The sequence below is a fragment of the Xenopus tropicalis genome, chromosome 7, assembly GCF_000004195.4.
Source record: "Xenopus tropicalis strain Nigerian chromosome 7, UCB_Xtro_10.0, whole genome shotgun sequence".
NCBI lineage: Eukaryota > Metazoa > Chordata > Amphibia > Anura > Pipidae > Xenopus > Xenopus tropicalis.
In genome coordinates, this window is record NC_030683.2 from 32,395,130 (window position 1) to 32,417,241 (window position 22,112).

At 40.1% G+C, this 22,112-nt stretch overlaps 1 protein-coding gene and 1 long non-coding RNA gene across 2 annotated transcripts in view; one reads left to right on the forward strand and one right to left on the reverse strand.

The window, feature by feature from the left end:
• The window catches only part of slit1 (slit guidance ligand 1), a 219,704-nt gene that overhangs the window by 61,115 nt on the left and 136,477 nt on the right, over positions 1–22,112 (reverse strand). Inside the window, 5 exon segments of the mRNA NM_001097233.1 lie at positions 4,388–4,535; positions 12,178–12,341; positions 19,997–20,068; positions 20,770–20,841; positions 21,227–21,298. Coding sequence (NP_001090702.1) covers positions 4,388–4,535; positions 12,178–12,341; positions 19,997–20,068; positions 20,770–20,841; positions 21,227–21,298 — 528 coding nt within the window.
• Positions 9,577–15,393, forward strand: LOC105948021. Its single transcript, XR_001171427.3, has 3 exons — positions 9,577–9,617; positions 13,875–14,052; positions 15,079–15,393. It is a non-coding gene; the product is annotated as an uncharacterized LOC105948021 (long non-coding RNA).

The following is a 22,112-nucleotide window of genomic DNA, read 5'->3' on the forward strand; positions in this document are numbered from 1 at the left end:
ACAACTTCTTCTATGGCTTCTATTCTATTCATTTTGAGACACCGCCCTACGAGCCTTCACAGATTCCTTCTTTTCTGTGGAAAAGCTCTCTCCAGCACTCTTTCTTTCCAATAACAGTCACTCCAGCATTATGTCTGTCTCTTTAAAACCCATATTGTGCGCCATTAAAGCAATTCAGAATTTGTGTATTGTAAGATATAATATACTCTCTACTGCAAATGATAAGAATATCAGAAGTCAACTTTGAGTTCTCTGAAAGCTATATTGTCATGAAAGTCCTTATATTTGACTGTAGGCGGTATATTATCCCTTATATCTGCGCTCTTACATACACAATGTCCAAAAGAGTTTCCTTGGCAACTGTCTGCACATGTCCAGAAATAGAGTGTTCCGTGCCTTGCTGTATCTATACATCCATGTGTTTATGCCTTATCAGTAATGGCGGCTGACGCTCGATAAAGGGCGAAAGTCCACATGAATTCAGATTGTTTGCATATGTCTTTATTCTTTATTAAGAATTTATCTTCACTTTACACAGGATTTCTGACGATTTTAAGACTCTATATAAACATATCAAGGACTTAACAAAACAGTTAAGAAAGTGTCTGCAGCGGAGACCAGGAGAATAGAGGGCCCAGGCTGATACACACATGCAAGTAGAGTTGCAACATGACTGGTATATTACCAGCCCAGCCAGTAAAAATGATTCCTGATACCAATGTTATTTATAGAGAAGAAAGATAATAATAGGAAGACTGATTTTTTTCCATAAAATTGTATAAGCCCACTTACAAATTGGTACTGGAAAGTACATGTTCACAAACACACCCACTGGGGTTTCCCCAGTAAAGCATATCAAAGCTATATGGTGTCACATAGATAGCTTGAATACTCCAACATATAGATTATGAATCAATCACAAGCAGTTCCTTAATTAATAATTATTTTATAATCATTTTAAATACATGCTCAGGATTGTATTATGGCCATTCTCTCTTCCAGATCTTCAAAAGCCACATTCATGCTTACAGAATAGGCTTTAAAAGTTCTGATATTCAGTCTAGACCAGGGATCCCCAACCCTTTTTTACTCATGAGCCATACGCAGATGTAAAAAGTGTTGGTGAGACACACAAGCAAAAAAAAGTTCTGTGGGGATGCCAAATAAGGGCTGTGATTGGCTATTTGGTAGCCCCATGTGGCCTGCTGAGTCTTTCTCTGGCCATTGTGAATCCAGGGGAATCCATGTGTATTACTGGAAGTTACATCATTGCACAAGACCCATTTCCAAATGGGGGGGTCCAAAACCAGCAGTAACCCTTAGGTAAATTAGGGGGGAGCCGATAAGTCTGCTAATGCCCTAACCTGGAACACTGAGCAACATCCTTCCTTAAAAACAGGGGTGCAGGTCATCAGCTCATTTCTTTTGCTGCAGAACATTTGCTAATGAATCTTACCTTTGGCCATGTGATACTGTGCGAAAAACTACTGTAGTATACAATAACACCGGGGTGGAGCAGCGGCTCATTAGGTCCAAACATCCTATACTGTACAGACTAATTACTGCAGCCAATGTTGTGACATTTTCCGAAACTGTGTGTTTTTGTGCAATTTACACTTTTTACAAGAACCTATTTTTCTTCCCCAGTCCAATGAAAAGTGCTAAATAGTGTCACTGGATATATATATATATATATACAAACATACACACACAGTACAGGTATGGGATCCCTTATCCGGAAACCCGTTATCCAGAAAGCTCCGAATTACGGAAAGCCTGTCTCCCATAGACTCCATTATAATCAAATAATTCAGAATTTTAAAACTGATTTCCTTTTTCTCTGTAGTAATAAAACAGTAACTTGTAGTTAAGCCCAACTAAGATATAATTAATCCTTATTGGAGGCAAAACAATCCTATTGGGTTTATTTAATGTTTTATTGATTTTTTAGTAGACTTAAGGTATGGAGATCCAAATTACGGAAAGACCCCTTATCCGGAATACCCTTGGTCCCGAGCATTCTGGATAACAGGTCCTATACCTGTATAACTGAAACACAGTCATTTCTTTCTACAGAAAGCACTGCAGATCTGTGACTATCTCCCTGAGCAGGCTGTGGCTCTCTAGATGCTATCAAACTAAAGAGGACTGCACCCCACATCCATCCCATTTCCATTAAATGCAGGGACGTAAATTACCAGTTGCTACACTTGTGCTCCTGTATGATTAGGTGAGACAATTTCCTGTTTGGTGAGACTCATCCATTTGAGAACTTAATATTATGCTGATAGTCCTGATTTTGTAGGCAATATAAAGTAGGGGTATGCCATACTCCAGTGAGTAGGTATTAATCAGATCTAGGGTGGGGTTGACTATATTTAAGTATAGCATTGGCGGAGGGGGTGTATCTAAAATTACGCAGTTTTTAAAATGAGTCCAAAAGGATATGCTGTATGGCAGCCTTCACTATTCTCCACTAATGCTCAGTAGGGTTTAAATTTTGACTGGAGATAGGAAACTTTCAAGACAGTGGTAGATACGGACCAGCATACAGTTGATGAAAATCAACATGAAGTACTATGCAGATTATCATGCCATATATTACTGCCATGTGCTAATTTGCTGCTGATGATGATAATTGTACTGGGCCCATTTGAGAAAGGTATCAAATTGGAGGAGGCTGGCAGGTTTCCAGTGTAGACATACAGGCCGGTGCAGTAAAACTAAGGGCATTAAATTCATTTCAGAGCCCCTGTAGCCTATACACATTCATACACGCAGGAGCTGTCTCACTGCTTTTTGCTCACTCCCCAGGCAGATTTAGCAGCAATACCATCAAGCGACCACCAGAGACAGCGTTGCAATATATATAATCTATACCTACAGCCGCTGGTGCTAGTGATGAAAACATGTTAGCTCTCTACCAGATACATATGCAAATAAGTAATATTCTGCATACACAATTAACTAGATTTTTAAATCCATTTCTAGGGAAATATATTAATGGTAAACCTTTAAAAATACATTAGGTATTTCCCTAATGAAATAGGAAAAATATAAAAATAAAATGATTGTATTCCCACAAAATAAAGGCATCTAAGAGCATGCATTTGTACTCCATAATAGCCTAGTTTCCCCGTGCTTTTAATTTCCCATGCATTACTGCGCATTAGGCACCAAAATATCCATGTCAACTAGCTAGAAGGGAATATGATTTCCCCGCACAGTCCTAATGCTTCTCATTAACCTCTCCCATGGAGGTTAAGCCTAGTTCTGTCTCTCAGTGAGGCATCAGCGAGGGCTAGTAGAACGCACATACATAAAAGATGCTCCAAAATGCTTTCGGCATAAACATTCTGAGAAGAGCAAAGCAGATGTAATGGGAGGGAATCAGGCTCGATTACTGCACCGGAGACGCGGCTAAGTGCTTTTACCTGCAGCTCTTGTGTAACAGCACCAACCCGAGTGCCTGAGTTAAAAAGTTAATGCACTGTGGGTTGAAGTGTTTTGAGGAACCTTAATAACACAGTAGCAACAACTACTTTTAAAGGCAAAATAAGCCCCTTTCTTGTAGGTCGAGTTTAATATCCCCAATAAAGTATCAGGTGTAGGCAACCTTAAGCAAACTATGGCTTTGAGTATCCATCAACCAGCTTATTTCTCTCCCAGTGTATCATTAGAACAGAAACTGTTCCCACTTACAAAAGGAAATGCTTAGATCTGTAAAGGAAAAAGGCAGTTACTATGGTTACAGAGTTGATAAAATGGCCAACCAAACAGATAGCGTGAAGCGCTACCTTTTAAATAAGGAACATGAAACAAAAAAAAAAGTGCAGCAACGAGTATGCCAACAGGGGGCAGCAGCGGGCGGCAGAGGGCAAGCAGCACTAGGCACTAACAGCAGCACATATTTAGGAGTAAATGCAACATTCATATAAATCAGGTAGTGATCTGTTTTTGTAATTACATGAATAACCTATTGCAGTGTTTCCTTGTGTTTTTCAGGAAGAATTTGTCTTTCGCTCACTTTATATGATTCCTGCTGGAATTTTCCCTTAAAGTATGCTCCTTATGGTATACGTTACCTTCTCTTTATTGACACCTGATGCAACACAAACACAGCCACCAAATAATGTCACCATGTGTATAGATTTAAGGAGTTAGCTATAGTAAGTATAGTGGTCCCACACTATATTGCAGTGGGGACCAAGGACGTGTAGCCACTCCCCTTAATCTAACACTTGACTTGATTGCACAATCTGTAGGGTTTCTAGGGTGCCACACGCATCTCACACGGCTCCCCAAATTGCAATTGCCCTAAACAAATAGGGTGATCTGGTTCCCTGGATGAAAGTGAGAATTATTCCCAGTGTAACTGAGTACTTACATTTCTGTCATGGTTTCGGGGAGATTTGCAGGTATTGCTGTGAGGCCTTTCCCCCGACAGTCTACAATGCCATTGCTGCAGGTGCACATAGCTGGACAGGACCCAATGGAGAGGCTGCAGATCTGGGAACTAGGGGGATCAGACTGACCTGTTAACAATAAGAGAGGGTTTAGGGCCAACAAAAAGAAACTGGCTCTGGTACAAACTGAACACTAGGCTCTTAATCCATAAACTGACCCTATCTTTATTAGAATACTCCACACGCCAGACAATTTACCCATCATACTGGGCATTAGCATGACAAATGTGGCTTGGTCCATTGTTAGGGCATTGCCCAATACTTGGGTTAGGCACATAGCAATATTTGGCTTGTGCCAAGGTCAGATATGTAGACCCAATTCATTGTAGTGGTGCCTCTACAATTATCAGATGATCAGGCAAGTAGTTGAAAGAGAAGAAAAGTCACTGGGGGTGCCAAATGTTAGGCATTCACTTACCTGATACCCCGGGCTGGTGCTCCTGTTCACAAGAATACTTTTCAGCAAGCACAATGGGGCAATCGTCTTTTTCTGCTTCTCTCTTTAATGCCCCTGGTGCTCGCTGAAATGTACCCTGGGCCGGTGCACTTTCTGCTATCAGGTGAACCGGCCTTTTAATCAGCTGGCTTCTGCTACAATGGTTCAAAAATGAGAGCTGGCAGTACAGAGAATAGCAAAGGATAGACAGATAAGCTGTTATAGGGGATTTCACTGTAAAATTAACTTTTACTATGATGTAGAGTGTGATATTCTGAGTTAATTTTATCCTTTGTGGTTTTTCAGTTATTAAGCATCTCTTCAGTGTGGTATTTCAGCAGCTGTCTGGTTGCTATGGTCTTATCTACCCTAGCAACCAGGCAGTGATGTGAATGAAAGGCTTGAAGATGAATAGGAGAGGGCCTGAATAAGAACATAAGTAATAAAAAAAAAAATAACAATAAAATTGTAACCTCACAGAGCAATGGTGTTTTAGTTGCCAAGGTCAGTGACCCCCATTTGAAAGCCAGAAAAAGGCAGGAGAAGAAGGCAGATAATTAAAAAACTACGCAAAAAAATAATGAAGACCAACTGCAACATTGTTGGGAATAGGATATTCTATAACATTAAAAGTTAACCACCTCTTTAAGAACAATTAATTTTACATATAATTTTAAAACCATCTAAAATGTGTAATGGGTGTATATCGGAAAGTTGCTTTGTTGCATTAGACATTTTATTTTTTGTGTTTACAAAATTGCTTTTTTACAAGTATCACGAAGGGGCAAAGGAGGGGCAATAAAGATGCCGCATTGACTACTTAATAAATGCCCCCCAAAGACACACTTATGTCTAAGCAGCTACAATTATAAGCTACCATGTTCTCCATGTAATATAAACCCCAACTGTCAGGGCTACCAGTTGCTTGAGAAATAAGGTCCACAGTACTTCCTTTCTCAAAACCTACTCATGTATTATGGATATACAATCACTCTCTTTCAGAGAAATGCTCTGTGCCCACATACCACCCGGAAATTGAACTTGTGCAGAGTGAACCAAGTAAAGTCCGCATTGCTTTCAAGTAAATGGGTGTTTGGCCGACTCACTGTATATTCATTGAAGAGCTTCACTGCTCTTGCCATTTGTAGAGTTCTTTTAATTGATTAAATAATTACAGTTTCACTTGCACTCATAGCATTATAGTCAGAGATAATGGTTTGATGAGTTTACAGTATATTAGCCAAAGAAAAGGAAAACAGAAGAAGGAGAAATGCAAAGAAGACAGGCATCCTAAGTAACAGTAAATATAAGTAACAGTAAATAAAATTCTGGCTATCTCAAGGTCCGGCTTTATTTACATTTCCTTTAAACATTGTTTATCGGTTTCCCAATACTGTTTGTCTTTTGTTTCATGCACTCATCTCTGCCTCTCTGCTCCACCAATCCCTGGTGGATATATTTTATTGCATTGATGTACATTCTTCCTTTGGAGATGGAGAATTAAATCGGAAAAAGCTATGCGAAAAGCAATCCCTTATTCCATAAGAATAAATAATGATAAATAAATAAAGTGCAATGTAATTGGTGCCCATTAAAAAACCATACACAAAATGCCTGCACCTAATTTGGCTAATCTGTAACTGTCCTGTGCTCCTGTTTGTCGGCTGCATTTTGTATTGTGCATAAGGCAAACGGGAGCCCGTAGTTAACACCTGCTTGGGGCAGAAAGGGCTCCCTTTGTGCATTGCTGCTGAAGGTGGCACATTTTTAGGCCAGTAGGGCATGTAAGTACAAGCACATAAGACCCACTCAGTCCACAGAAATGTTTGCACCTCCTGCACATTCAAAAGGAGAACTAAAACCAAAAATGAATTTTGCTAGAAATGCCACATTTTATTTACTGCACTAACCCAAAGTTTCAGTATCTCTATAGTAGTAATGATCCAGGTCTTTACAGTTGTCACAGGAACTCCTCATCTTGCATTCTGTTAGATGCCAAGGGCTGCTATAGAAGCCCAGAACATAATGTACAACATTTTTTTAATCTACTTCTTTAGTTAAGAGTAAGTTCTGCTTTAAGCCAGTTTGCACTGAATGCAATTATGCTTACATTCCAAAAAATTGTCAAAATGCACCAAATTTTTTTGGAACATTGCTCTTTAACTCATTTCTTGCCATGAACAAAGACACAAGTCAATGCCCCTTTCCAGCACTTCTGCCTCGAGCGGGCTTCACTGAATGCAGCATTTCCATAATTCAGCCACCAAATGAAAACTGCAGTAATCACCATACCCCATTTTTTTTATTGTGCAGATAGAACATTTAATAGTAGAGAAGAACATTTCATGTAGGAGGAAACTGCCTTCAGTGGGATTTTCAATTGCAGATAATACTGTTAGGGAAAATGATTTTGCATCACTGGAATTCTGAATAGCTAAATCCATTTACAAGTGACGAATGATCCTGCACTTAGAATGAGAAACAGCTCGGAGAATAAAATAGAAACTATCATAGCTCTGAGTATTAATGCAGAAGAGCTGAATGGCACTGCCACTAGGGCTGGTCTTAAAGGGTTGTTGTAGTATGATATAGAGACAGGGTTGGACTGGGGGGTGCAGGGCCCACCGGGGCTCCCACCACGTCCCCTAATACCCCCCCGCAGGGTCCCCCACCCAACGCCCCCCCCTGAGCGCACATAAATTTAACGCATCAGGGGAGGAACGGTCGGGCAGAGGGAGTGCCAGCAAGGGTTGGGATTGGGCTTTTCCCAGTGTCCCGGTGGCCCAGTCCGACACTGTATAGAGAGTGATAGTCTGAGGCAATTTGCAGTTGGCCTTCTTTTTTATTTGTGGTTTTTGAAATATTTAGCTTTTAATGCAGCACTTCTTCAGTCTGGAATTTCAGCTCCTATCTAGCTGCTATGGTTTAAACTACACTAGTAACCAGGCAGTGGTTTCAATGAGAGACTGGAATATGAATAGGAGGTGGCCTGAATAGAAAGATAAGTAAAACAAAGTTAGGATTACAATAAAATTGTAGCCTTTACATAGCAAAAAGGTTTTGGCTGCTGGAGTCAGTGACCCCCATTTGAAAGCTGAAAAAAACAATAACAATAAAACTGTAAACTCACAGGGCAATAGTGTTTTGGTTGCTGAGGTCAGTGACTGCTATTTGATAGGCAGAAGTCAAAAGAAGAAGGGAAATAATTCAATAATTACTCAAAATAAAAAATGAAGACCAACTAAAAATCTGCTAAGAATTGGGCATTCTATAGCATGCCAAAAGTTAACTTAAAGATAAACTACTGCTTTAAAGCAGAAAGAGATGGGCCAACCTGATAGAGCCCCTTGGTATAAAAATGCCAGTGGTAAAGGTACACATTACATTGTGTGCTGATATTCATAGTAATCATATTAGGCTAATGTCAGACGAGGCGCAGGGCGGATATTTTCGGCAAGCAGAAAAGCGCTTGCCGAAAACACTGCCCTACTTGTGCCTGCACCCGAAGGAATGAGATACGCTTGGGTGCAGGCACATGTAGCCAATATCTGCATAAAAACGTGAGAGAATGCAAAGTCTCGCGTTTTATGCGTATATCGGCTACATGTGCCTGCACCTGAGCGTATCTCATTCCTTCGGGTGCAGGCACAAGTAGGAGGCGTAGGGCAGCATTTTCGGCAAGTGCTTTTCCGCTTGCCGAAAATATCCAGCCTGCACCTCGTCTGACATTAGCCTTAAGGATGTCCAACCTGTGACCAACCTGTATTACATCTCTTCAACCCACCAAAAACAAAACTATTTCAGGGTTCTGGCAGTGGCCATTAGTTGCCACAGTAGAGCCCTTACTCTACTGGCTTATGCTCCAAATCATCCCACAGTCATGGGTCACCTGGTCACAGTGTCGGACTGACCCACCAGGATTCCCGGTTGGCCCAGGTGTCAGTGGGCCCTCTTGCTTCTAATTATTTGGCCAGTTGCATGGTCATTCCCTATTTCTGTATGGGAAAAAGAGATGGAAGGATAGAGAAAAGAGACTTGGATAATAAAAAGGTTGAGGGAAGAGGGGAGGAATAATAGTTTAGAAAGTGGGCCTGTGGTCCAAAGTTTTCTGGTGGGTCCCTGTCATTTCAGTCCGACACTGCCTAGTCACATAGACCATAGATGTGTGACCAGCACATGGGACAGTCTGAATTAATTGTAAGATTCTGGTAAAATATAGATATATATTCTGGGCTCCTATATTTTATTAATCAATAATAAAACCTTTCTTTAGTAGAGGAAACAGCCTAATTAAGTTAGCATCTAATTGTCTGGTCCAAACAATAGGAGTTTCCTAATTTATAAAACAAAGGTACTGCTCTGGGAAAGGTTTGGTCACACCTAAACTCTAATTAACATTATCAAAGGGTGAAGGACCCTGGTGATATGCATAATCAGTTAGTTCAGGAAGGACAGATGTTGACTACATGACAATTTGACTATCCAAAATGGAGGACGGGTAACTTCCTGTAACTGACTGGTATGTGCCAGCATCATTCAAATGGACCAATCAGGAGAGACTTCTAGAAAGTTCTAGAATCCACCCCTCTCTCCTGTATATAGGTTGGCTTCAGTAGGGCATATGGAGACTCAGGGCCAGGAGAGAAGTGACCACCTTACCAGATCAGAGGGAATCCTGACATCACGGACCAGACACTTATCAAACCTAAGGAGAGGTATACTTAGGCTGTATAATCTTCTAGAGTAGAGGTTTCATAGAGTTTGTTTATATGGTGTGGTGTGGGATTATTATTATTTAGGTGGTTGGGTCCCTGTGTTTCATTTGAGTGTATTTAGTTAAGTAAGTATTGTGTATATTTGTCGTATATTGTTTTGTATTACCCTTTTGTGTTATTGTAGTCTATTGTTTATCCATTTTATCTGCTTTATGATTTATGTTTATGTAAATATTTGTTTCCAATTAATATAAAATCATTTTTTACACTTATTGTTCAGTGATCTCTTTGCCACCCTATACTGTAGAACTTTACTTATATTAATAATCTTACATAATGAAACCAATTAGTAGTAACTATATAGGCATGCTTATTAGGCATCGTTTATGTGTATGTTGTAAGGCCAGAGGGTTAACTAAGTCTTGGACAACTACAACATGTTTTCCCACATAACAACTGAAGCATCATCCCTTCTGGCTATCTTAACCAATTACCTGCCCCATACTTCATCTGCTGGTTTAAATAGTGTCTTCGCGTCCCTTCTGCACTGAGTAAGTTCATCAGCAAGAACGCATAATAAAAAAAGAGGAGACCTCAGGGCACTTGCAAATCAAATACCCAATAAGATCATGAGTTGTCCTGATGAAGGAGTTCTTTGTACCAGCGAAATGTTGACTTAATTAAAAAATCTCTTTGACTGTTTGATTTGCGAGTGCCCCAAGGTTTGTTCTTCTTTGATTTGATATTACTGTATCAGCCGCGACAGCTGTTGCTTAGAAGGCATCCCGCAGAATAGTGGGAGAAAATGTAACTCACCGTTTCTTATATGAATAACCAATTCCAAGGAGAGCTTAGGTAGAATTCCTCACGCAGGGCTCTGATTGAACCTAAGCTCCCCAGCATTAGTTCTTTTACACAAGGGCCCCTTGTTTTTTTCTCAGTAACCCAAGCACAGCATATACTAGTCTCCTACATTTCATTATTCATCATATTATCTTTTCGCATAGGACCCAGGTTGCCTTTTTTCTTTCCTTTAGCAGCTGTTCCTTATTTGCACAAATCCTGGAGATAACCAGCAGCGTGCTATAGGGGAAACTTTGCAGTATAACTTCACCACGTCTCATATAATCCCATGTGCATTCTCTCTACCTGTTGTTCTGTTAATTTACTATGACATTGATATTCTGAGACAATTTGTAATTAGTTTTTACTTTTTATTGTTTGTGTTTTTTTCAGTTATGTAACTTTTTGTTCAGCAGCTCTCCAGTTTGGAATTTTATTAGTTGTTTGGTTGTTAAGGTCTTGTTTACCTTAGCAACCAGGCAGCAGTTTGAATAAGAGACTAGAATATGAGTAGGAGATGGACTGAATAAAAAGATAAAGAATAAACAGTTACAAAAATAATAAATGTAGCCTCAGAAAGATGTAGAAAGGGAAGGTGAATAATTCAAAAACTATTAAAAATAAACAATGACGACCAATTGCAAATAGGACATTCTGTAACATACTATAAGTTACGTTAATGGTGAACCACCCCTTCAAAACATTTATATCCTATATAGTACTGATGTGGGGGATAAGACTATAGTTACACCTCTGGATATTGTTATATAGAACTTTCTTCTCCAAGGGAAGGGGTTCAGAAAGGTCTGGAACAAGGAGTATTACTAAGGGAAGACAAATGTCTCCTCAAACCTATAGGGACCATTTTAAATCTCCTGAAAGGAAAAAGAACAATTTTTGACAGCTGGAGTGGGGGCCCTGTAACCAACATTGCTTCAAAAACTTCTAATGGCATTATCGGTTTCACTGGATGGAAGATCAAGGGCTGTGGCACTTTATTCTATGCAATCTATGGCTTAGCCATCCCATGTAACACTTTAGGTTACCACCCCCCCTTCTTCAGAGGGTCTCCAAGTGGTGGAAGGGAGGTCCATGTTGACCAGTTAATAATTAATATACAGTTTTGCCTATCCCTGGGACAATAAGATAGTGTCTATTTCATTAGACGCTCAACCAAATATTTTACTGCAAAGTGGGCTTAAAATTCTGAAGACCTCTGCTCTAGGTAAATCTTGCCAGTAATGGGGATATCTATAATATAACTCTTCTTAAAATTGTACCAACCTCTTGTGCCGATTACCAAATACAAGAAAGTATCCCAGACCCAGTTCCCTTGGCTTATGCATATGATATACCATGGGCTGTAGGCCAAAGAGGACTGTTACAATCAGAGTATGACATTGTGCCTTATTTGCCTGTATAGGGGAAAGGAACGCAGAAAGGCAGTCCCAGGGAGGTGTGGATAAAGGAGGTGTTTGTAAGCGAAGCTTTGCACTGTGCTTGGCTCTAACAACTGAACGCTCAATGAGTTCCTTCCTTTGCAGTCAACTGCCATTCAGAAAGTGAAAGCCCAGGAAGAATAGCTTGGTTACTGCTGTCTGAGCGCAGACGGTCTCAATTTGTGCTCTTTGTTGGTTAGGTTTTTAGAACAGGAGATTTGTGAGCCATTCTCATGCATCACTGGCACAGAGCAGAGCACTATAGCAAAGAGACTGACCTGAGCAGCTGAACTCGTGCTTCTGGATCTCTGCCACGTTGAGGCCTCGAAGTGGAGACGGTCCAGTGCACTGTGTGAAAAGTCCAATGGTTGGCCGCTGGCGTAGCCACTGGGAGAGCCAGGCCAAATGGCAGTCACAAAACAAGTTGTTAGAATGCAGACGGCTGAAATTGAGAAACAAAAGAGTCAGAGCTTTTCAAACAACTACTGGAACATTTTAGTATAAGGGGATCTAAACCCAAGAAATAAATCCACTATACTTTGAGAAGTGACTCAAAGTAGTTCTCAGAGCACTTTTTGTCATCTACATTTATTTTCTAGTACTTTCTGAGACATTATTAGAGATATTATCAGTTTTAGAGTACTAATATCAGGGTTTTGGCGCAACTGTTCTCTCAAGGTGAGAGTGTCAGCAACCTTACAGTAGCTGTCTGTGCCCTTCCTATATAGTCAGTTAACCCTAGAGCTGCTGCCATCCTTACAGCAAGGGGACCAGCAACCTAAATTAAGTTGAATTTAACTGTTGCCAACAAGGACAAAAATGCTACTGGTCAGGACAAAAATGTCTGTACTATTCAGTCACCAAAAATCACTGCTATTGTGTATAGTTAAGTCAGCATTTTATAGGCCTTTTATGAACCAATCAGCTGAATTTGTGACACGTTTGCAAGTTTGTGCCCCATAGAATATAATGGATAAAGAAAGGTTTAGCCTGCCAAACAGTGTAAAATACACGGCTGATTCATTAACCCATTCGATCCTGGAGAGACTGTTGTCAGAAAAACAATCTTCTAGGAAAGTGGGCAAAATGTATAAATTTACTTTAAAAAAAACCTCGTAATCCTTTCATAAATCTAGATATCCTCAATATATGTCCTGCCGTAGCCTTCAATGTTATCAATAGGTACTCCTCAATGGGTTACAGACCCTGTGCTGGCTGTACAACATTTTCATAAATCTACTGGTTGTAAATGATTCTAGTTTCCATATCTGTTTTTTAAAATATAGTTCAAATATATTTATGACAAGGTGCCCACTGTGTAAAAATATTTAACTGCCTTGAAAAATGTGCCGCATATTAATAAAATCCTGGGAGGAGATTGATCAGGGGGGTACAGAGGGAATCTCGGCATATTAATTTCCCAGCGTTAATAGGATTTTTTTATAGCAAGCCCCTAATGAGAACTAATCATTTTGTGCCCAAGCAATGGGATACAAGCAGTGTACAGAATACAAGCTTCATAAATTGCCTGGAGTTGCTACTGAACTGCTACTATAGCCATTAACTATGGGGCAATGTAGTTATGTTGGTACTACAGTTTCACATAGGCATGCCCCTTTTGCCCACTCAGCCTATACAGTTTGCATACATTAGACCAATAATACATCTGCTTTATACATAACAACATTTTAAAAATGTAAAGAGGGAAAAAAAAGAAATGGTGCAAATTTTTGGTCACGCCCATTTTTTGACCACACCCCTAAATACCACATCAATTTTACAAAATTTGTTGTTTTATGTGTTATTGCAGTTTTGGAAAAAAATGTAAAATTTAAGTGAAAAGTTCCCCCAAGAGATCTGTTCAGCTTATTAGTTGCAAATGTAACAGGTGCAGGTGTTGCGTGTTAACTTTTCTGGGCTATCTGCCAAAAGGTACTTATTTAATTAAGTTTGAGAAACATTGTGTCTTTTTTAGCGTTCAGTGGAGGAGATCAAAGTTGGGAGGTATGCTGCTTGTGTACATTCTACCGTAGTTTGGTGCTTACATGTGCCTGTGTTAGTACAGCTCCATAAAGAAGAATGGGGTGTGTTTCTTCCTGCACTGCCCTGTGGTGGAACGCAGGAGTACGCCATGGCAGGGAAAAAAAACGCTTGTGAGTATGAGCCTATACCAAAAATACAGCCCTGGCTGATTATTGATTGGCTGCTGTAAGTTACTGAGCAATGTCCAAAATGTGCCAATAATTTGCAGTCATTTGTTAAAAGATGAGCTTGTTTAATGATATCCTATCTCTATGTTCAAATTTGATGATATGGCCAACACCAGGGAGAAAAAAAAATGAATATTTATTTAACATTTGTTTTCGAATGTCTTCAAATGACAGAGTCCGATGCAATGGAAATGATATTTAACAAAAATAAAAAATATAATCTTTTTACCAGCAACCAGAATTTTTTCATTGCAGTCAGAAAAGAAGCAAAAAAGGCTAACAATTTAAGAACAAAGACCAATTACAACCACTTTTACTAACAAGGTACTAAACTTGACCGCATCCTGCATGGCTAATTAGCATTTAATTTAGATGCATGCTGCAGACTGAACTGATTTTGGTGCAGCCATGTAGCATGCATCTAAACTAATTGCTAATTAGCCATGTAGGCTGTGACTTCAATATGTGGTTGGTATTAAAGCGGTGAGGTGGCAACCCTAGCCCCCAGTTTAAATGTCCTCTAAGGGATCTGACTGATGCTGGTTCTTCTCTAGGTCTCTGCTGTTGCTTTGTTCAGTTATTTCCTTCCCTTTATAGAATGCTTGAGCAGAGCTTAGATTTCCATACTTATTATAATCTAGTTACAAACGATTTTATGTATGTTATTAACGTGTAAATATGGAGCCGATCAATTTATTCCTGGGGATAATAATAATAATCCCATTACAAGTCATAAATTAGCCGACCAATGCAGGATTAGGCAATAGCTACCATTACAGGCGTGAGAGCTAATATGCACTTGTCTTCATGTGTTTTCTCTTTATTTCTCTATGCCTTTTGCCTAGTCATGCGTGACGGCTGTATTCGCCGCTCCGAGGATTACACATTACACATTCAGTCTTTGAATAATCTATGGAAGAGCTGGTATTTTTTTTTTTTTAATTTGCCATTGTTCCTATTTATTGCCAGAGAAATCCTAATTAACTTTCTTAAAGCAGCCATGGATCAAGTGAATTGGCTGGCATGGGTCAGAGACTGCAGAGTTCAATGATACAGGAGGCAGTGGGAAAACGACACAAAGCGCTGGGAATAAAATGGGATTATAATAACTCTGATTGTTATGTGAGGAACTCTATCAAATTCCATTTACTGCACTCGCCGTGTTCAGCCGGTGGAGCTTCCTGCTCCCATTAAGCATAATGATGTTGGGGGTTATTCAGTGTTATACTGTGTATGTATCTGTTATATGCCTTCTATTCTCAATGCATGCATTAAAGAGGATTTTTTAATGAAACAAAATACATTTACACACTTTTTCATAGGTTTTAAGGTTATCTGTAAATATAATTGCAAAATTAAATTTAATTGCTGGTAAAATTTGTAAAAACCCTACAAATCCCTCACTTCCCTGACCCTGTGTAAAGGTGGCCATACACGAGGCGATTTCGCTCGTTGTGCGATGAACGATTATATCGACAAACGATCGTATGGCGATCGAGTTCCCATACGATATGCCATCCACGGGCAACGATAATTCGGGAAAGATTTTGTCGCATCATTATCGTAAAATACCTACGATCGTACATCTACGTACGATCGATGTCGTTGACTTCCGCTGCTGGCAATTGTGACATGCGCAGAGAACAATCGTTGAAAGACAAATGTCTGACACTCACACCAACTGGCAGATTTTATCGTTTAACGACCAAAATTTTTAAACCTGGCCGATCGATTTTGGGGACGATAATGTCGGCTCGTTTAGTGGGCCGACGATCGTTCGTACACCACCAACTATACGATAACTTAACGATAGCATCGGATCGTTCGGGAATCGGTCGTTTGTAAGTAAAAAATCGGTCCGTGTATGGCCACCTTTACTCATTACTACCAATCATGTGTTTGCTTTCATTATGGTGGGCTACCAGGCCTGGAACTAGGGATGAACCAAATCTAGCAGGAGCCAAGCCATAGGCATCAGTATTGCCCCTCTGCCCCAGGATTTGTACCCCTGGTTTCAAATTATTCATCTGGGCTAGTAGATGGAACACAGTAGAGGCTTTTGGTGTGGAGCATGGAGTTCATGGACCAAAACCTTGCCCTCTCTGATCAGAATATTTCTTGCAGTGGCTGTTCTGAAAAATCATACCACTTTAAGTATAAAGCACTAGGCAGCAGTACATTTTTTGTCCACTGATTATTATTTATATATTATATATATTATATGGCCAAGAATAAAAAATTATGGGTCAGTGCTATAATTGCACTATATTCACCCCATATGCTAATATCAATCAAGAGGAAGAGATGCAATTGAGGGGAAATAAGTTATTGCAATGTTGGTTAATTATGTGACAGTTAAATTAAAGGCACCCTGTGTGACCTTCCAGCTGTCAACTACAAACTCCATTGTTCCTCCACTCTAAAGGTCCCCATACACAGGCCGATTATAGCTGCCGATATCGGTCCCTTGGACCGATTCGGCAGCTTATCGGCCTGTGTAGGGGCAGAACCGAGGGGCCTGCCCGACCGATATCTGGCCTGAAATTGGCCAGATATCGATCGGCCAGGTTAGAAAATCCAGTCGGATCGGGGACCGCATCAGCTCGTTGATGCGGTCCCCGAACCGACTGCCGCATTGCTGCCCACATAATCCGATTGTTTGGCCCTGGGGCCAAACAATTAATTTTTTTTTTTTACCTAAACGCTCCCCGATATCGCCCACCCATAGATGGGGATATCGGGTGCATATGCGCTCGCTTGGCGATCTCGCCAAGCGAGCGGATCTCAGCGTGTATGGGGACCTTAAGACATTTGTAAATTAGTGGTTGCTCAGGATTCAGTTTGATATCCAAACCTTTAATATGACTTGATACATTTTGGAGAAATCTGAATATGCATATTAAGGTTTACATTCCATTCAGTGTATGGCTAAAACTTTAATGGGGGATTTGGTATTTGTTTGAATCCAAAAATGTTGGTTTTGTTGTTTTAAAAATCCCTTACTAGGTCTCATTAGAATAATGGGGAAAACTTTCTACCTAGATTTATAAAAGCTGATTACTGATTGGTTGCTATTGCTGCGCTGGTTAATAGATACATAAACTGATGTATGTATGACAGCAATATAGTACAGAGAAACAGAGCCTCTCACAGGGCTCGTATGGAAGAAGTGGAACACAGTGATAGCTGCAGGGTACGCTTCTGACCTATCAAGTGGTTCTTACGGAGCTGCACATTGTAGCATTCAGCAATTGTTACGCTTCTCTGGGCAGTCTGCGAGGGGAATGTGATGGCATTAAAGCACCTTAGAGGGCTACACTAGATAAGTATGATAACATAGAAGATTAAAGGGTATGGCACTGGCCGCACAATTAGAAATGATATATATCCCCCAGAGTTCTGGTAATTGCAGCTCAGCTGGACCCTTAAGTGAGTTACATAGCCAGGCTGGAAATAGGATTCTATACACTACTTTCAATCAACAATGTCAAGCAAAATCTGAGCCTTTAACCCATGTAAATCAGAAAACTATGATTTTATAAATGGCATCATGTAAATTTCTGTTTAACACTCCCTCTTGGTTGCTAACAGCTTGAGTAATTGCAAATTCATAAGAGTGATGACAGATTGATGTTCCTAAATTGTACATTCTAAGCTTGAAGCAAATCTACCTACATTCATTTCCCTACATTAAAGGGACAGTAACACCAAAAAATGAAAGTGTATAAAAGTAATTACTATATAATGTAATGCTGCCCTGTACTGGTACAACTGGTGTGTTTTCCTTAGAAAGACTACTATAGTTTATATAATAAAGCTTCTGTGTAGCCACGGGGGCAGCCATTTACAGGAGAAAAGGCACAGGTTACTTAGCAGATAACAGATAAAACCCCATTATATTCTACAAAACTTATCTGTTATATGCTATGTGCCTGTGCCTTTTCTCCTTTTTCCCAGCTTCAATGGCTGCCCCCGTGTTGACATAGCAGCTCATTTATATAAACTATAGTAGCGTTTCTGTTGCAAACTTACCAGTTTTACCAGCGCAGGGCAACTGTACATTAAATTTTAATTACTTTAAAACACTTTAATTTTTTGGTGTTACTGTTCCTTTAAACAGTAGTTACAATAAAACCAGGTAATGCAGTTTGTTTAACATAGATCAGATAATAAACTATAGAGAGACAGACCCAGTGGCTGGCTGGGGGAGGGGCATAAGGTAATAGTATATTTGGTATTTATGCCTAGGGTTGCCACATTTTTTTGCTATTAATATCAGCCTTTAGGTTGGGGCCAGTGTCCCATTTGGGGACGGGCAATGGGCGGGCTAGGCAGGGGAATGGGCGGATGGATTGGGGGAATGGGTGGGGAAATTGTCAGGTGGGCAGGGATAATGGGCAGGACAGAGGCTGGCATTAATGTAAAAGGGATGATCTGCCAAGAAAAGAGCCAGGGAAGGAAGGGGTTATAGGTAGGGTTGCCAGCCTTAAAAATTTACCGCCAAGTATATTGCTGGTAAATTTGTAATACTGGCACCAGCTCTAGCTGGCGATTTGTTGGCTAGGCACCACCATCTTTTATTGATTGTATGAGTAAATACGTTATGACTGACACACACACATATATATATATTTATAATGTTGATAAGTGCAAAGTTATGCATTTTGGTAGAAATAATATAAACGCAAACTCTACTGAATGGTAGTGTGTTGGGGGTTTCCTTAATGGAGAAGGATCTGGGGTTTTTGTAGATAACAAGTTGTCTAATTCCAGGCAGTGTCATTCTGTGGCTACTAAAGCAAATAAAGTGCTGTCTTGTATAAAAAAGGGCATTGACTCAAGGGATGAGAACATAATTTTGCCCCTTTATAGGTCCCTGGTAAGGCCTCACCTTGAGTATGCAGTGCAGTTTTGGGCTCCAGTCCTTAAGAAGGATATTAATGAGCTGGAGAGAGTGCAGAGACTGCAACTAAACTGGTAAAGGGGATGGAAGATTTAAACTATGAGGTGAGACTGTCGAGGTTGGGGTTGTTTTCTCTGGAAAAGATGTGCTTGCGAGGGGACATGATTACTCTGTACAAGTACATTAGAGGGGTTTATAGGCAGATGGGGGGGGTTCTTTTTTCCCATAAAAACAATCAACGCACCAGAGGCCCCCCCTTTAGATTAGAGGAATGGAACTTCCATTTGAAGCAGCGTAGGGGGTTCCTCACGGTGAGGGCAGTGAGGTTGGGGAATGCCCTTCCTAGTGATGGGGTAATGGCAGACTCTGTTAATGCCTTTAAGAGGGGCCTGGATGAGTTTTTGAACAATCAGAATATCCAAGGCTATTGTGATACTAATATCTACAGTTAGTACTACTGGTTGTATATATATAGTTTATGTATGTGAGTGTATAGATTGGTAGGTGGGGGTTAGGTGTGCTGGGTTTACTTGGATGGGTTGAACTTGATGGACTCTGGTCTTTTTTCAACCCTATGTAACTATGTAACTATGTACATTTATATATTCAGTTAACAGAGTGCTACGTCAGGCAGCAATGAAGCCCATGTTGTCATATAACAGTTCACAGAGTTCACTTCACTACAAGGGGCACCCTGAATACCAGATATAAGGGGGGGGGGGCAGCAAGGCTGCCAATGCACCACTGCACTAAAGAAAAAGCAGAATTCTTTCAAATATGTAGAATCAGACGTATTTATATGTGATGAAGAAGAGCAGATTTTTTTCCCCCACAGGGATGACAGAATCCCTTTAATTAGACAGAATAATTATATGTTTATCATTGCCACTTTAAGATGACACAGACATGATAACACGTTTTCATATTCACTGACATGATTATTAACATTCAGTTCCCTGGGCCCCACACACACAAGGTACTTACAATGTCCTCAGTTTGGGCATATGGTTGAAACTGGAAACAGGAATTGCGGTTATGTTGTTGTTATTCAGAGTTCTGCATGGAAAAGAAAGAACATTTTAGAAAAATGATACTTAAATCCCAGGGAAATCCTCAATTTATTATCTTTATGGGGATATATCTATAACTTTGGGCAATGTACGCACTCACCCTAACTGTTCATCAAGGTGTTTCTTGCCCAGCAAACTCTTGGCTAAGGGCTTTGACACATTGAGAGATTAGTCGCCGGCGACTAATCTCCCTGAAATGCCATCCCATCAGCTTGAATGTAAATCGCCGGTGGGATGGCATACGCGGCGGCGCGATTTGCCTTTAGAGGAAACTTCGGTGACTTTGGCAAATCGCTCCGCCGCATATGCCATCCCACCGGCGATTTACATTCAAGCCGATGGGATGGCATTTTGTGACATTTTCGGGGCGACAAGGAAGATTTGTCTTGCGGAGACTAATCTCCCCGTGTGTCACAGCCCTAATACACTAAAATCTCAAACTGTGCATAACAAAAGCAACATATAAGTATAAAGACATATTCTTTAATTATACATCAGCGCAGAGCTGGGCCAAGGGGTACTGGTGCCCCAGGCTAGTAACTCCTGTCACCACTTCCAACCCCTGTCACAAAGTGAGTTCTTTGGAATTGTAAGCAAACTATTCATAAAGGTTAATGTCTCCCTTAAATAAACACAGTCATGGTCATGTGACACTTAAGGACCTGCCAATAGTAAAGCAGTACTTACAAAACCTCCAGTCCTCTTAGAGCCCGGAAAGCTCCATCTTCAATGCAGCTGATCTGGTTCTTATCCAGTTGGCTGTGGAGAACAGAAACAGTTACCCTGGATCTACAACATAACTCCCTGTATACACAAGAATAAGGTAAAAAAACATGATCTTGTGTGTCCTGAAGAACAAACTAGAACAATATTTGTGCCAGGCTGGCATCATGTGGGCAACCAGTCTAATGGCCTTCAGAAGAAACCTAGAAGCATGGCAGTGGAGACATAGTGGTGAGAGTCATATCTGGCCCAAGGGGTCTGTAGTATATTGTACACATTATAAGTAAGAATATTTGATGCAACAGGCCAAGCAATCTACAGGCAGCTTCTAATATCTAGTATGTAGTATAAACTGCAATGCTGAGATGGGACATGCAATTTCTATACAGGGTCTTCCACTGAGAGAAAAGGATCTACTCACAGGTTCTTGAGTTCCGTAGCTCCTCTAAATGTTTTCCTCGGAATGGCTTGGATTAAATTCTCACTCAGATCTCTGAAACAGTAAATACAGATATTTCAAGGATGCAGCATTTAAGTGTTTTTTAAAATTTCTTTTTATGTCAAATTATATCCTAGAATAACTGCCAGTTCCTAATAATTGTACTGCAACACTAAAGGGACAGTAACAAAATCTATGGGCATCTTTTTTGGACATCTACAGTATGTTGTCCAAAAAGCCAAATAAGCATTCTAAAAAAATATATTAACTTGATAACTTGATCACAACCAAGATATAATGAATTCTTATTGGAAGATCAACAATTCTATTGGGTTAAATAAAAGTTTAAAGATTTTAAGATTTTTTAGTAGATTTAAGTTATAAGATCCTTTATCCGGAAAACACTAGGTCCCAAGCATTCGGGATAACAGGTCCCATACCTGTAAATGTAATTGTTAATAGCTGATAGCAGCATCTGTCTGGCTGCTGTTCTCTGCACTGCTGGCTCTGACTACTAAAAAAGGTAGCAGAAGCCAGCAGACTTGGAAAAAACAGAAAACAGCAAGGGATAACCCAAATAGTACTTCCTATAGTAATTATATTTACAAGTAACTTTAAAATCATAGGTGTTTTCTAATGAATGTATACTGGAAAGTTGCTTAGAACGAGATTTTCTTTCATTATGCAAAAACAGTTGTTTGGGTTCAATTCCACTTAAAGAATGGCTGCCTTGTACAGTAGTCACTTTGGTGTATGAGTGATCTGATTGGGTTGGACTGAGCTGAGGTAACACTTGCACTCAATGCTATTAATGAGGAAGATACCATTGTGTAACTGTTATCCAGATCCATCCGATCCTCAGAACAAC